Source organism: Lichenostomus cassidix, chromosome 1Aa (genome assembly GCF_008360975.1).
Source record: "Lichenostomus cassidix isolate B80296 chromosome 1Aa, HeHo_3.0, whole genome shotgun sequence".
Taxonomy (NCBI): domain Eukaryota; kingdom Metazoa; phylum Chordata; class Aves; order Passeriformes; family Meliphagidae; genus Lichenostomus; species Lichenostomus cassidix.
The window spans coordinates 57,617,664-57,632,644 of record NC_139480.1 but is presented as its reverse complement, the minus strand read 5'-3'; the positions used below and the strand labels follow the sequence as shown (position 1 = coordinate 57,632,644).

General features: G+C 40.3%; 1 protein-coding gene across 1 annotated transcript in view; it reads left to right on the top strand.

Moving 5' to 3' along the window:
* Nucleotides 1–7,941: 7,941 nt before the first annotated feature.
* PIK3C2G (phosphatidylinositol-4-phosphate 3-kinase catalytic subunit type 2 gamma) overlaps nt 7,942–14,981 on the top strand; it is a 218,246-nt gene continuing 211,206 nt past the window's right edge. The window contains 2 exon segments of the mRNA XM_085049213.1: nt 7,942–8,012; nt 11,744–12,499. Coding sequence (XP_084905339.1) covers nt 11,840–12,499 — 660 coding nt within the window. The 5' untranslated portion in view covers nt 7,942–8,012; nt 11,744–11,839.

The following is a 14,981-nucleotide window of genomic DNA, read 5'->3' as shown; positions in this document are numbered from 1 at the left end:
ATCCCTAAATTCTCTTCCTCTTTGTAACTGTTACTCTCTAAAGCAGAGTAATAAGCCAAGCAGCAGTAAAGAAGCTGTCTTGATTAAAAGACACTGCCTTCTGCCAGCAAGTCCATGTAGTGTTTATTACATCCATCTGTAGCTAATTGTATAGTTATGGTAATAGTGTCCTCCAGAGGAATTTTTAAGGTATTATAATACTCGGAGCTAATACAAAAGATGTTCTAAAAATGAGTGCAATAGGAAAGTGGAATGTTATTAAAATGATAAAAAACTTGAACCTCGGGGGAAAAAAAATCTCAGTATCAAAGCTCTTTCTATTTTGCATATACACTTACATCTAAGAAAAGCATAACCTGGTTACAATGGGCTTTTTCATAGCCTGATAGCAAACATGAAGTTTGCATAACACTGTTTGACTCAAGGACATAAAAGCAGATCAACCAAGTGAAGAATGAGAGAGCTATTCCTAATCTGCAGCAGACATGAACAATGTACTATGAGTGTGTTATTTATTATGAGAGGGTGCCAGCCTCAACCTAGGAGGTGTGGATTTTTCCTGGACTCAGCGCTATAATGTAGACATGGCACAGTTGACTGAGGCAGTAGGAAGGAAGTGCAGATATTCAAGAAGTCCTTTGGATGAGGTTTGTTTTAATATCAAGATAAATCGTGCTTAGGGTCTCAAATTGTAGTGACTGTAACCTGCTGTGACACTACATCTAAAAGGAAGGGCATGTTGCTGTGCAACAACAGATACCTTATTTTAGACCATGTTCTGGAGGCCTGAGCACAGCTTTCTGCACAGCTTAGCACCTGAATGTCAGGTGCATTTAAGTTTGTGGTTTTTTTTTTTGGTTTTTTTTTTTCCTTCAGCTCTCAACCTATGGGGTCAAACAGCTTCTTTTACATTCTGAAATTTCTGCCCCCTCCTCCTCAAAAATATAACCAACCAGCCCTTAATGAAATCTGTAACAGCAGCAAATTCTGTGTTCATTTGCATTTATGCATAGCCCAGGGTCACATTTGACCTAAATGCTGGAGGTTTGCAGTCAGGTGTCCTGGCCATCAGGACAGTTCCCACACTGCCAGAACTGGAAGGAGCAGTGTGGTGTTACTGTGCTTGGGATCAGCTGGATCTAGTAAGGTCAACACTTGCTTGGGAAAGAGGGGAGATGGTTGTGCTGCTTGTGATGTGGTTCTTCATAACAGGGTCACCACCCTCACTCTACAGCTTCTTCTAAATTGAAGTTTCTTATTTTGCATGAGCCACAAAGGAGAGTGAAATGAGCTACACAGACTGGTAGGGCAGGGGTGACAAGACATTACCACTGAATGTAGGGAATGCACACAGAGCTTCCTGGTTTTTTCACTTGCCCCAGTAACTGTGGTGAAGAGTGTGTCTCTTCCTATGTGTATTAGTTTGAAAACAAACCAGTGGGAGATTGCAAGTCAAGATTAAAATTTATTAGGAAAATTAAAAAAAAACCCCAAAAAACAGTAATACAAGGAAAAGCACTGACAAAGGCAGATACAACCTGACACTCTGTTAGGGTGGTGGTAGCAGTCCAAATGAAGTAGTTCAGTTGAAGCAGTGATCCTGTGGAAGGTCTGGTCTCCAGCTGAAGGTCCAGTGGTAGCTCATGTCCTCTGGGAACCCAGTAGATAGGAGTGACTTGGGCAGTTCCAAAGCCAGGTTATATCCAGGTGGGAATGCTTGGCTCCTTCCTCCTGGGTGGAGCATCTCACAATAGGTGATAGGAGATTAGTCCATGAGTCATGCAGTGGGTCCATTGTCTGTAATCAGGGGTGGGTCATAGCAGGAGATAACAGCTGGTGGTAATAGAACACTTAATTATGGCCCACAGCTGGTGGTAATAGAATACTTAAATATATCTATATTGTAACTTAGGACGCTATGTGTGTTCATGGAGTCAGTGCAGGTGATTTTGGCTATCTTGTAGGCCATGGTGATAGATGGTATTACTTATTTCTTTTCTAGTAGTTACCCCCTCCCAAAAGTACCAGAAATTACTGTGTGTGCAGAGACTATCGAGCTTTTTGAATGAGGGTTTTTCATGGGCTGTCGAATGGGTGGAGATAAATAGAGGTCTCTTGCTTTTCTCTCTTCTTTTCCTAATTCAGTGCTTGCCAGGTGATCTGACCTCATTGTGAACTGGGAATCTGTCCCTGGAAGGTTCTACAGCCACCTGTAGAAGCCATCATACATGGATATTAACTCCTCCTCCTTTGTCTTTCCCTGCTTCAGCAGGATTTTGTCCTGCCCTTGCCTGGGCCTTGCTGTTCTCCCTGACTGTACATATGTAGCAGCTCAATGGGCTGCTGCATCCCTCCCTGGCACTGACTTATTCCTGCTCTTGAGAGGAGCATAGAGCAAGGTGAGGAGGCCAGAGGAGTGGAAGCAATAAGGGTTGGCTGGACTGTCCAAAGTAATGCAAGACAGAGCACAAATTTAAGTTGTGCCTGCTGCAGTAGGATGAGTGCCTTTGGGATGGAGTAGAGTGTATGTTTATCACTGCACGAGTGCTACAGTGTGAGTGTCTTGTCCAGCCCCAGGGAATGCACCTCGCCTTTTAAATTCTAGATAGACAATGAACTGGGTTTTCCTTGCTGCCCTCCTGGTTCATATATACAAAAACATCTTTAGTAAAACTACCAGCAGCCTAGCACAGGGTCTGACACAGCAAAGAACAGTTGCTTTATATGAATAATGTGTGTGTGTCCCATTGATGGGGAAGGTACTTTGGGGTGATAGATGAAGCTGCATTCTCAGCTCTGCAAGTATCTCTTTGCCAGCCACTCATTCATGGGCTGGTCCAATTGTGCTGGAGGGCTGCTGTGAGCCTAATTTCCACACAGGAGTTTGCAGAACTATGTTTTATTGCAGGTAAGCCATCCCTTTGCATTATTTATGTGAAAATTTAAGTAAATTGTTGTTGGCTTTCATGCTGCAGGTAAAGTTTTAATGAAAACAGTAATGAATGCTTTGCCGACATGCATAGGCTACCTAAGTATGCAACCAAATTAGCTATCTAAGCACATGCTTTATATCCTGAATTGCATATAAGGAATGTTATTCTTACATTATATTTCAAACCTTATATAAGGTTTAAAAATTATACGTACACCCACAAACCATGTTTTTATGCAAGCCATATGGTTGTGGATTTTTTTGTAAGTTGTTTTTTGTTTGTGGGGTTTTATGGTTTTTTTGTTAAGCAACAGTTTCAACTGTACTGTGAGCAATTGTGGCAGTAAAATTAAAGTCAGAAGAAAGATATAAGAAGCTGACCATGTGCAAGAAGATCAGGGAAAAATCAGAAATATTGTATTATTTAAATTGTTGTAATACTACAAAATGTGCAATATTGCAAAGGGAGACAATATTTATATTGTCTAAGTAAGCTATTTCTTCGCTTAAGCTGTTCTTTGGCTTCAGAGGCCACTGTCATAGAATGGTTTGGTTTGCAAGGGACCTTAAAAATGATCTCATTCTCAACTCCCTGCCATGGACTTTCCACTAGACCAGGTTGCACTGAGCCTTATCCAACCTCTCCTTGAACACCTCCAAGGATAGGGCACCACATTCTCCGGGCAACCTGTTCCACAGCCTCACCACCCTCACAGAAAATAATTTCTTCCTGATATCTAGTGTAAACCTACTCTCTGTCAGTTAAAAGCCATTCCCCCTTGTCCTGTCACTACATGGCCTTGGAAAAAGTTTCTCCTTATCTTTCTTGTAGGCTCCCTTCAGGTCCTGGAAGGCTGCAATTAGGTCACCCCAGCCTTCTCTTTCTTCTCCAGGCTGAATTTTTCCAGCCTTTCCTCACAGCAGAGGTGTTCCATCCCTCTGATCACTCTGAAGTCATTCCAACATGTCCATGCTTTCCTCTGCCAGGACCCCAGAGCTGGATGCAACCCTGCAAGTGGGGTCTCACCAGAGAAGAATAGAGGTGGAATCACCTCCCTTAACCTTTATTTTTATGCTTAAAGAGTTATTAATTGGTTTTCTTTGGTAAAGACGGTAGAGCTCTGGTCTGCCAGAGTGAGTGGTTGAGCTCTGTCCTTTGGGTGGCTCTTTGCTCTCCTGTTCTGGCAGCCTTTAGAATGCCCAGGCACCATTAACTGCAGCGGAAGAGGGTCTTGGTAACTGTGATGAGCTAGCTCACTAAATTGTCCTTAGGGAAAGCCTGCTGCCATGGCTAGGGAGCTTATCTTAAATGTGTGCCAGTATCACTAGACTGTTTTTATATTTGTACAGTCTATGGTATGAATATTTTCTGGAAAGTCAACAAACCTTATTGAATACACTGGAATGACGAAGTGAATTACCCAGAAAGCCATTGAGCAGGCACAGTGGACTGGGAAAATGAAAAGAACAGCATAAGAAAACAGTGGAAAAATCAGAGAAGGTAAGAGAAATGGAAGAAAACAGCACAAAGTGAAATTTATGAAACCTTATGAGCAAGAGCTTTGGCTTTAAGCACTCCTGAGTTTTGGGGTGTTTGACTTGCAGCCAAAACTTGTGGCTTGACTTCTTTTCTGAATAATTTAAGGTCTTTTCTTGCATCATTTAGCATTTAATAGGCTTTTATATGCATACACCTATTTGTATGCATTTATAGAGAGATCTGTGTATGTAAGTGTACCCACATATAAGTTTGTATGTGTATACATGTATGTTTAGACACACATATATAAGCCTATAGACATCAATGTGTGTGTATCTGTATGTATACACATAAAAAATTGCCTGCTTATCTTATTTTAACTGTATATTTTAATACACATTAAAATTGTTCTCCATTTCGGCACTTAATTTTTTCAGCAATTTCATTTTTTTAAAGCCAGGGTAATTGTTTCTGCCAGGAACAACTCTGTTCTCTGCTGTAGGGTGCTGTTCCTTTCAGAGGATCAAAATACAAATGTTCAAATAAAAGGAGGGATTAATTCTGGAGTCTCCATTTAGCTAGCCTTGCATTCAGTGTGTGCAGGCTGTGGAGGTTGATCTTTCGCAACAGCCTATTTCAAACCCCAGGTGGGCATTGGTAACTTTGTATATTAGATGTAGGTGTCAGCGGAGCCTGTGAAAATGTTTTCTATGTTAATCAATTTTTTTTTGATTTGTTTTTCTCCTAAAAGTGGAACTTTGCCTCCTGCCCCCTCTTTCCTCTCTGTCCTTTCCCTTACCTGTTCTAGGTGAGTAAACAGAGTGTGAGGGGGTGTTTTCAGAATTGAAAAGTCCTTCTTGCCCTTTACAACGAACGTCTCCTTCACTGATGAATCATTTGCAATGACTCAACCACTGTATTGTGTCTGTTGCAACTTTTATTCTCTTTGCCGAGCAGTATCTACTTCTCTGGGTTTTACTAAATGGCAGGAAGGCACAACCCCTGCTTGATGAAACTTGTGAGAAAGAAATAAGAAATGAGGGCCAGTAATAGCAAACAACCTCTTTTTTTTTTTTTTTTCCTTTCAATGAGTATTCTTGTTCATCTGCTGTTTAAACACAACATCTTGGCATTTGTTTCTTGCCAACACATCGAAAAACCTTAATGTATCTTTGCAGTTTTGCTGATCTATGCAATTTTATGATCGATGCAGTTTTGTCATCACTTTGGTACAGCAGTGCTTTGGAGCACTGATGGAGAAGTATCACACCCTCTTCAAGAAAGACCTCAAAAATCATGAATCTTTCCCATTAAAAGCAGCCTTCTGACTGGGACGATATTTGCCAGTGATGATGGTAGGTTAGATGATGTTCCCTGTAGCCAGACATAAAGCTTAGTTGCCACTATGCTCGACACAGTGATCTCTGTTCCCTGCCTCACAGTTTTGGGGAAATGACAGTAGATGGCACTGGAGAATAGTAGCACAGAAGGATGAATGTCTTGTGAAATTGAGCAGTTTCCTCACTGGCTCTCTGTTTAGCCAGTTTTCCATCCCCACAGATTGCTAAAACACTTTGCTGCATTCCCTTTGCAAGCCTATTACTACTCGAAGCCTCGAGGCTTCAAATATGAGAGTGCTGTTTCAGAAAGCTCCAAACTGCCTGTGAAGCAACACTGTGAATAAAATCCTGCTGAAGATACTATGTTTCATTTTGGGGGGTGTGGAGTGATTATGTTGCCAGCTCTTTCCTTGCAGCTCTGTATCAGACATGGCTTCAGCAAGCACACTCAGGCACAGCTAAATCAAATCCCTGATTCTTCCTTAATCTGAGTGAGTTGTCGCTCCTGCTGACTGGTGGAGCGGTGAGAGTATCTAACAGTAGTAAAGAGGGAAAGTAAAGGAAAGTAGTTTTCTTTGTCTCTGGACATTTTGTCCCACATGCCAGCAAAAGAGGAGGAGACAATTTTTGGTAGTTCTAGGAGGAATTGGGGTAGAAAGTGACTCAGCAGTTCCTTGTCTGCTCCTTTAATGGGAAGCAGGAAACAGAAAAATAGTGGCCACCCTAAAAGCCTTGTCAAATTCTGAAAATGTTCAGAGTTTCCCCCAAAAAACCTTCATAGCCTTCTCCTAGAAATCACCATGGGGAGAGAGGTGGAGAGGTCCCAGCTCAGTTTGTATTATGTGTGTTGTCTTCTGTGTGTGCTTGAGAATACGAGCTCTTCCCATGCTTATTTCCTTCTTTCTCAATCCTCCTCCTTTAATTGTGTCAAATCACTGTGAGGTGATACACTGCCATAAACTACCAAAATGGCAGCTCCTAAAATTGGTGTGTTCCACTCTCTCAGGATCACTTCACAGTAATCACTAGAAATAAGTACAGTACAGCCCAAATGCCACCAAATAGCTTGTGGTGCAAGTTGACATTTTATGGGGTTGGAAAAAATATGACAAAAAAATGCATCACCTTTCACCAACTGAAATAAATTTTGTCCTTGCCTAACTGCTTTTAAATCACAGTGACAACTTTTATGTTTTAAAGGCCAGGGCTTTTTCCTGTAGTCCTTTATCAAATTATTACTTCAATTTATCAGATATCTGACATTAATTATTAACTTTCTAAATGCTTTATCCTAATCTGTTCAGTCTTTCTGAATGGCTTTTTATAACTGAAATACTGTTTTGTTGACACTTATTGCCTCACTGTATCTGACGATATTTTCTTGCCTTTTACAACCTTGGGGTAGGCTGGGGCTGGGATTTTGTTTTAATTCTGAATAGCCACTTCAGTGGAGCAATTTATAACTTTTTAAGGAATGGTATGTAGTGTGAAGGCAAATGGTTCCTGAAGGAACTTCCTCTGTGTTGTTTCTGGAGCAGCCTCTGCAGCTCCCTTTTATGGAGGGTCCTGGGCTCTCTGAGGTCTTGGAAGATGGACATGGCCAGGACTGTGTTTACCCCAGCTCTTCTGGCCCTTTGCGGAGAGCCAAGTACTCACTGGTCCTTGGGAAATATCCCAGCAAAGCAGGTTCTTCCACCATTGTACTATCCCAGCTCTGCACACTGAGGAGCCAAAGCCAGAGGACCACTCTGCTGTCAGAGGTTTGTATTGTCCCCTTCCCCTTTGATTGGAGCTGGGAGGTCATTTCAGAGCATGTAGATGGAAACTGTGTGAAGATGGAGTAGACTAAAATTTTTGAATCTTGTTCTTGTGCAGAAGCCATCCTAAGAGGCAAGTCTTTCCCTTAATGAAGTTGTTCTCTTAGGCATGTTGGAAACCTGAGCTGAGATTGTGAGATAATCTAGCACTATACTTTAAAAAAAAAAAAAAAGTATGGTTGGGTTTCTAAATTGAGAAAGAGAATAGATAAGGTGTGATAAGATGTTACATTTTTGTCTTTACTGAAGCTTGAATTTTCCCTGAGGGTGACTTGGGTAAGAAATCATCACCACCATAAACTGGTTAAGCAGGAAGGAAGGCTCCTGATGAAAAAGTTACACCTCCTTGATACTGAAAGCACATAGGTCACCTGAAAGTGTCTCCTGAAAGTGAGAAGGAAGGCACAGGAGGCTGTATATCCTTCTAACAAATTATGTTTCAGGTAAGAAGTTGCAACAAATATTCTTACTGCTTAGCAAGTCATTTCCTTCTGGGGAGCCCGTAAAAGGGAAAATTGAGCCTGTAGTGCTCCAAGGTTTTATCTGACGATTCATGTGCATGCTCAGGTGTGGGAAGTATTGCCATGTGCTTGGACAGCACTTGCAATGTTGTGAGTGTTTTGTAATGCTCCCAAGTCTCTTGATTTGTAGAGACTATTTTACAGTATTGGTTGGGATTCTCCCTTAAAACCCCTGATCCCAGAACCACATGATTATGTGAAAATACATCTGTCAGTTGAAAGGACAAGGACGGCTTCATGGCTGAAGTAGAAAAAAACCAAACTGTTGGGGAAGATGAAATAGGAAAAGCCTTATAAATATGATTACCTGGCAAAAGATGCTGAAAACAAGCTTTGAGTTACTAAATAACTAGAAAACAATGGTACGGCCACTGGAGGTTAACCCCCTTCTTGATGAAACAATACCCTCTGCCTGCAGGCAGGTCCAAGGGTCAGAGCAGACTCTGCCCACTTGGCAAAGGGTCCAAAAAGCAGTTTTTAAGGTTTAAAATATAACCCCATATGGTAATGCAATGATTCTTATAGGTTGTATGTAAATGTTGTAGGAGTTGTAGCTTGTTCTAGACTGGTTAATGAGAATTAGAATATTCAACAGAGAAGATGATTTATTGTATTGTAAACGGCAGCTTGGGCTCTTTGCATATCTCTCTCTCTCTCTCTCTCTTGCTTCTCTGACCTGCTTTGAGCTGCGTCTTGCAGCCCCCGGCAGGTCTCCTACACCCACGCCCTTTCACAATAAACCCCCATGCTTTAACACCTGACTTTAGAGATCTCTCATCTCCATCATGTCCTCGTAACCAAACCCTTACAGAATTAAATCCTACACCACACCCTCCAAAATTCAATGTGAATTGAGAAATCATGAGGCAAAGAACATTCAAACTAAAAACGTAGGTGTTTTATAAATAAAAAATGCATATAAAATTTACTTCTTCAGTGATTTTTGAAAATTGTTTTATCAATGCACTTGGCACAATTCAGAAAGTGTAATAGTGGCTGACAAAGAATCAGATCCTTCCCTGAACTTTGTATGCTGCTTTGAGAAGGATCAGGAGCTGGCCCAAATACAGAGCCTGGTCATTCTAACCAAACTGGCACAACTTACACCACTGAAATTTGCACCATGGCATGCTGAGTTTCCAGTCTCAGGAGTTAGTTTTAAGTACGAACCTCTGTGAAAGAGGCACCATGTTACTAACAGTGCTGTGCCAGTGTCTGCTCTCTGCCAGAGTCTCTGCTCTCTCTCAGGGCCCTTCCTCTGCCCTGATCCAGGTGGGCTTCCCAGCCCAGCAAGGAGAACAGGGGCAGCAAGCACAGAGCAGCCTTTGTCGCTGCAGCTAAACTGTGTGATAAATTGTGATCTACAGATAGATGGAGGTGGGCTCTGTGTATGTGAATATTTGTCTGTGCAGAGGTTACAGAAAACCTTAGTGGTGAGTGAGCAAGGTTATCTGTTAGATATTTATGTGTCATCATAAACAGAATTTGCTTGAAGTGCAAGGAAAATATTTTGGAAACAGCTGAAAAGGTGTAAAATGTATCGTATTTTCTATGCTGTATAGTCTTCCAGGTAGCCAAGCTTTTTTAAGACAGATGGGACTGGAGGGAGATGCCATTATTTTATCTTCTATTTTTTCCTGAAACATTCCAACTTTCAAGATGGATTAAAAAGAGTAAAAGACCTTCTACTTCTTGATTTAATGGCTATATAATTTTCTTTCTTGTTTTCTTTCTTTGATTTACCTGCTGTGGAAATGAAAAACAGAGAAAGTTGTAAATGAGGACAATTTCATACAAGAAATTCCTGTTGTTATGCTTATTTTTTTTTAATGGTGTCATCTTTATCAAAAAACATAGTGAACTTCAGGATTCAGTCTGAGAGAAAGGTGCAAAGCTGTAACTGCAGTTTAGATCACCACTCAAAGTGCTGTGCATCATTTTGGTTATCTGGCCTAGTGTAATTTCATAAATGTCATTTTTTTTCATCACAGTTAAAGCAAACCAAAGCATGCAACACAAGGAATTGCTAAGTGGAGTGTTTGAAAGTGGTTTAGCCTCTGAGCTGCAGATTTCATTTTAGCCCCTTTAAGTTTTCATTTCACTTCTCATTCCACACTGTGGGTGATAGAAGCTTATGTCACCTAGAGTTTGACTTAAAATGAAACAAAAGTAAAATTGGGATGAATACCTTCTGTTGTAACATAGATTTTCCTTGCAAGGTGCTATTATCTAAACTAATACAGTATCTTGGGGACTTAATGGAAAAGCTATTTGTGGAGCTAAGCTTTAGCAATTTCTGAGCACACTTTTTATCTCAATAGCTTTTGCTTTTTCTGCTTGGGAATATATTTTTTATTGAATTATTAAATCAGGTGTTTCTTTTATGTGGTAAAGAAACAATTGTGTGCTGTCGCTGTTGAGCAGCTAGCAGAGTAATGAAGGCACCAGTTCTCAGTGGCAAGAAGGAATGACCTTTATTGTTTTGATTTCATCATATATATAGAGTATTCAAAAGTCACCCAGATTGGTCGGTCAGAAGCCTTCCCCCAGGCCTGATTGGCTAGGCTTGCACCGTCCAAGTTCTGGGACACTGTTCCAATAACATCCAAACTTTATCTATATTTATAAAACACAAGAAAAATTCTCATGGGAAAAACCTGTGCTAGCCACAGTGTGCTGCATGTAGTATTGCTGTTCTATGTCATTTGTGGCTTTTAGGCTACATCAGTATCAGTAAATGAAACAGGCCAAGGCCTTGAGGGCAAATGGCCCAGAATAGACTTTGGTTGTAGAACTAAACTCCCTTCTGGAAAATATATATTCTCATGCCTCTGACAGCAGTTTCCAGTGCACACTGCCCTTCTGAACCATGGGAGTACTTGGCACATGCCAAAATCAGATCAGGAACTTTGCTAGGTACAACATGAATGATGGAGCTGCACAAGCTCATGCTCTTGCCTGTTAATTTACTGAAAAAGATTCAGCCTTGGGCTTTGAAGGTAAATCTGTTTTGTAAAACAAAGAAACAAACAAACAAAAAGGCTGAAATTAATTTCTTTATCTGTTTTTTTCCCCTTTATATATGTCATATCCTAGCTTTTGGGATGTAGTGTTTTGAGTATTAATTGGAGGTCCATGTCTTCTATGTTCTTTGACTTTACTGTCTTCACCTGATTACACTAAGATAAAAAGTGGTAGAATATGAAGGAATTCAAGGCACAAAAAAGAGGAAGATGTGAATGAAAGCGACAACCATTAGTACAAAACTTTCCTAACTGCCTGATTTAGATTCTTGCATTGTGTGATATACAAGTAAAAATGATGGAAGAAAACATGAAGATTTTCTGATTTTCCTTAATATTTGTCAGAATTAGTATCTTAACATTTAGATCAGTTGTTTCAGGCATCCTGTTGCTATTATTTAGGAGCAAGGACAATAATAGTAGTAATTTTTTATTATTATTATTTTTACAATTATAGTAATAATAATATGTCTGGAAATAAGGATCAGCCAAAGGCGTAATCAAGCTCCACTTTAAGAAAATATTTTCACCCTGTGGAGAAAGCTCTAAAGCAAAAAGACCAAAGCAGTGTACTGCTTTCATTATATTAGATATTTTGGGGTTTAACTTCCATTCTGTGCTTCATTTCAGGGGTATGGAGCTCCAGTTCTGAATATTACTATTGTGGCCTTGGAACTATAATGAGACTTCCCTGAGGATCAAAAGGACTGAAGTGAATAATCAGCCATGGCACACTTTGGGAGGGTGCCTTTCTCACACAGTGAATGCTGTGAAGGACAACCTTGCCACCAAGCATCTTACCCAATGCACCATTCTGGTTCTGATGGAGAGATCCCTCTAGGATTTGATAAAATAGTTGATGAAGTCAGCAATGAATTCTTTTTTTATGGTTCATCACATTCACATCATCATGAAGAAATGTTCTACCCATCACATCTTTTTGGCTGGAATGTGCCTGACCATCATCTTTATGGTCAGCCTCTTGTTGCTTATGGAGAATTTTATCCTGGAAATCCAATCTCTTGCTGGCAGCAAGGCACAGTGTCACCAACGCTTGGCTTCAGATCTTCTTTACTACCTGATTGCAGAAAATTCTCTGTGGTGGATCCCTGCCCCTACAGTCACGAGAGAGAATTCCATGGAAATAATAGTGTAAATTTAGTCACAAATGTGTTTGGTTCAAACGTGGAAAGAGGCAACACAAATCTGGAGTTTCAGATAGGCTTTGACAATCTGGATGCTCCAAGGCCTGTTTCCTTAGACAATTATCCATTTGGACAAAAAATAAGAGAAGAAAGCGGAAATGGGGAAGCTTCTTCAAGCAATGCTTCCAGAATATGCCACATAGGTCCTATCTGGTCCCAGGGCTCTGGACATGACAGAGGGGTATTTAAATTTTCTTATATTGACAGTGCTTAAAGTTTTTTGTTCTTGTTTGTGTCCTTGTACTTTGTGTATTCACTCATATTGTTGCAACATGGATTAGAAGCACTTAATTTAAAGACCTTATGAAAAAATAAAACATTTATGCCTCAGGGGAAGAAAAAGCATTTTATACCAGAAGGGAATCTAGATTATGGTCTAGAATGGTCCAGTAGGCTCATTTTATGGCTCACTGAACCATAAAACTACCACAGAAGGATAACTACAGAAATGTAGAGTAAGTTGTGTCTGAAAGATAAGATGACAAATCTTTATGGTCTGATATGAAAACTGAGATTCAAAATAACAATATACTATGCTGAATCTGGGTTTTTTTTCTTGAGGCAGATTATTTGTCTCTGTCTAGTCTGGCTGACATCCTGATCCTGAGAGATGAAACATAGCCCATCTAGCTTTCACCATGTTTTGCATGCACTTATGTGTGCATATGTAATTATTTTCTAAAAATTGACACATCCACTCTAACTGCGGAAGCTGGATCCTATGACACACACTCTGTCTTGTAGCTGTCTGTCTGAAGCAAATACTTTTTATTTTTTCCTTCTTCATCAGGTGTTCATTCATGATTTTTCCGTTTTTACTAACCATTTCTTATGGGACTCCTATGACTCTCTGTGATGTTATATCTGTCCTCATTTTCTTTCTTTCAAAATCCTGATATGGAGAGGGGAAAAGAAAATGATAAATTGTTCTTTTCCTCCAGTCCCTGTTGGCATTCTGAATCATTATAGGAATCCTGAAATAGCCTACAGGATACCTCTGCACCATGTATATTAAAAGACAGTTTAGGTTCGCCTTCTGCTTTTAACTCCCAGTGATCACAGTAAAGTAAAGGGGAAGAGACACTTGATTGATTTGTTTCTATGTCTCTGGATGAGGAGAACTATAAAAGTAAACATATGCAGGCCCAAACAGATGGGAAGGCAGCAGGGGGAAATATATCGGAGAAGAAGAACTCTTAAGACTAATCCTGTGCACAGCATTTTAGAATTCCAGTGATGAATACAAAAGAGGAGGCGAAGAATAGGTAGAGAGACAAAAGGCTGTTGTTGCTTTTTACTCATGATAGGAAAACTAAAGCATGCTGGCATGAGGATGAAAAGAACAAGCCCTCTCAGGGGAAAAGCAGAAAATAGTGGGATACAAATGAGCAGAAGGAGATTAAATCATGGGATGGGAAGAAGAGGTGCTAGAGGAAGCAAGCATTTAAGAATCAGGCACAAATGCTTCTGTGACAGAGGAGGAGAGAATTATAGGGGAGGGAAGAGAAGAGCTGAGTGAGTCAAGGGCGACTACAATTGAATGTGTGGGAGGATTTGATTAAGTCAGGGAAGTGTTTGAGCTGTTTAGCTTGAAGAGGAAGAAATGGAAGAGAGGAGTGAATTGATTTGTAGCATAAAAATCAGTGTGGTCACAGGAATTCCTTCAGGATAAAACAGCCATGTCAGGATAGAAAAAGAGCTCAGGCAAGGGGCTGGCAGCTGAACCTTGAGATGATAAGGGAAAATAAGGGTGGAAGAAACTCGAGAGAGGGAAGAGTAAAAAAAGCCTTTAAAGCAGTAACCTATACTGGGCTGGGAGTTTTCCAAAAGAAAAGCGCTGCAGGGTGACAGACCTGGTGCCAAGCAAGGCAGTCAGAAGGGCTGGAAAAGGGGAACAGCACAGCAAAAGATTGAGCAGAGGCTGGATTTGTGAGGTCATAACAAGTAAATGCTGCATCCAGATAGCAGGAGGTGAGAAACAAGACTGCAGAGTGAAATACAAAGGATGCTTAAACATGGAGATTAGAATTGAGATAGGTCATAGGTAGGCAAGATGAAATATACACTCTGCTGAAATCATACTGTTATTCTGATCCTTAGCTCTTGGAAGCACCTAGGCTTTACTTAATGTGTGCTAATCAAAATATGCCCAGTGTATCAAAGGAAACAATTTTCTCTGGCCTTGTCATTACAGGTCAGCTGTTCAAAAATAGTAAAGGAAACTATCTTCATAACGTCCCAGTGCAAGGAGATGTTATTTTTTCCATATTAGAAAGAAAACGGAAATAAAACATTAGAAGTATCTGTTTAATTACTCCATCTATGATACTTAGAATCTAATTTTAGATTGTGATGTTTTCAGAGTAGCTATCAAGACTCACATCTTCACCCAAGTCCTATCATCAGACCAAACATCATGATTTTGTTTTGGATGCTCCAGAAATGAGAAATACACTAACAGTGTTCAAATTTGGAAGGATGGTTTAGGTGACTTGATTAGCATAATATGAGAAGTCTATGGATGAAAAAAGATTCCAGTCATCAAAGGATGCATTCTGTTGCTTCATCCCTTTTGTCATTAGTTCTCTTCATATGCAGTTCTGTCTCATTCACTGCTCTCTTTAAGATATTTGTAGTGCATGGAGACTCAACTCCTACTGAAA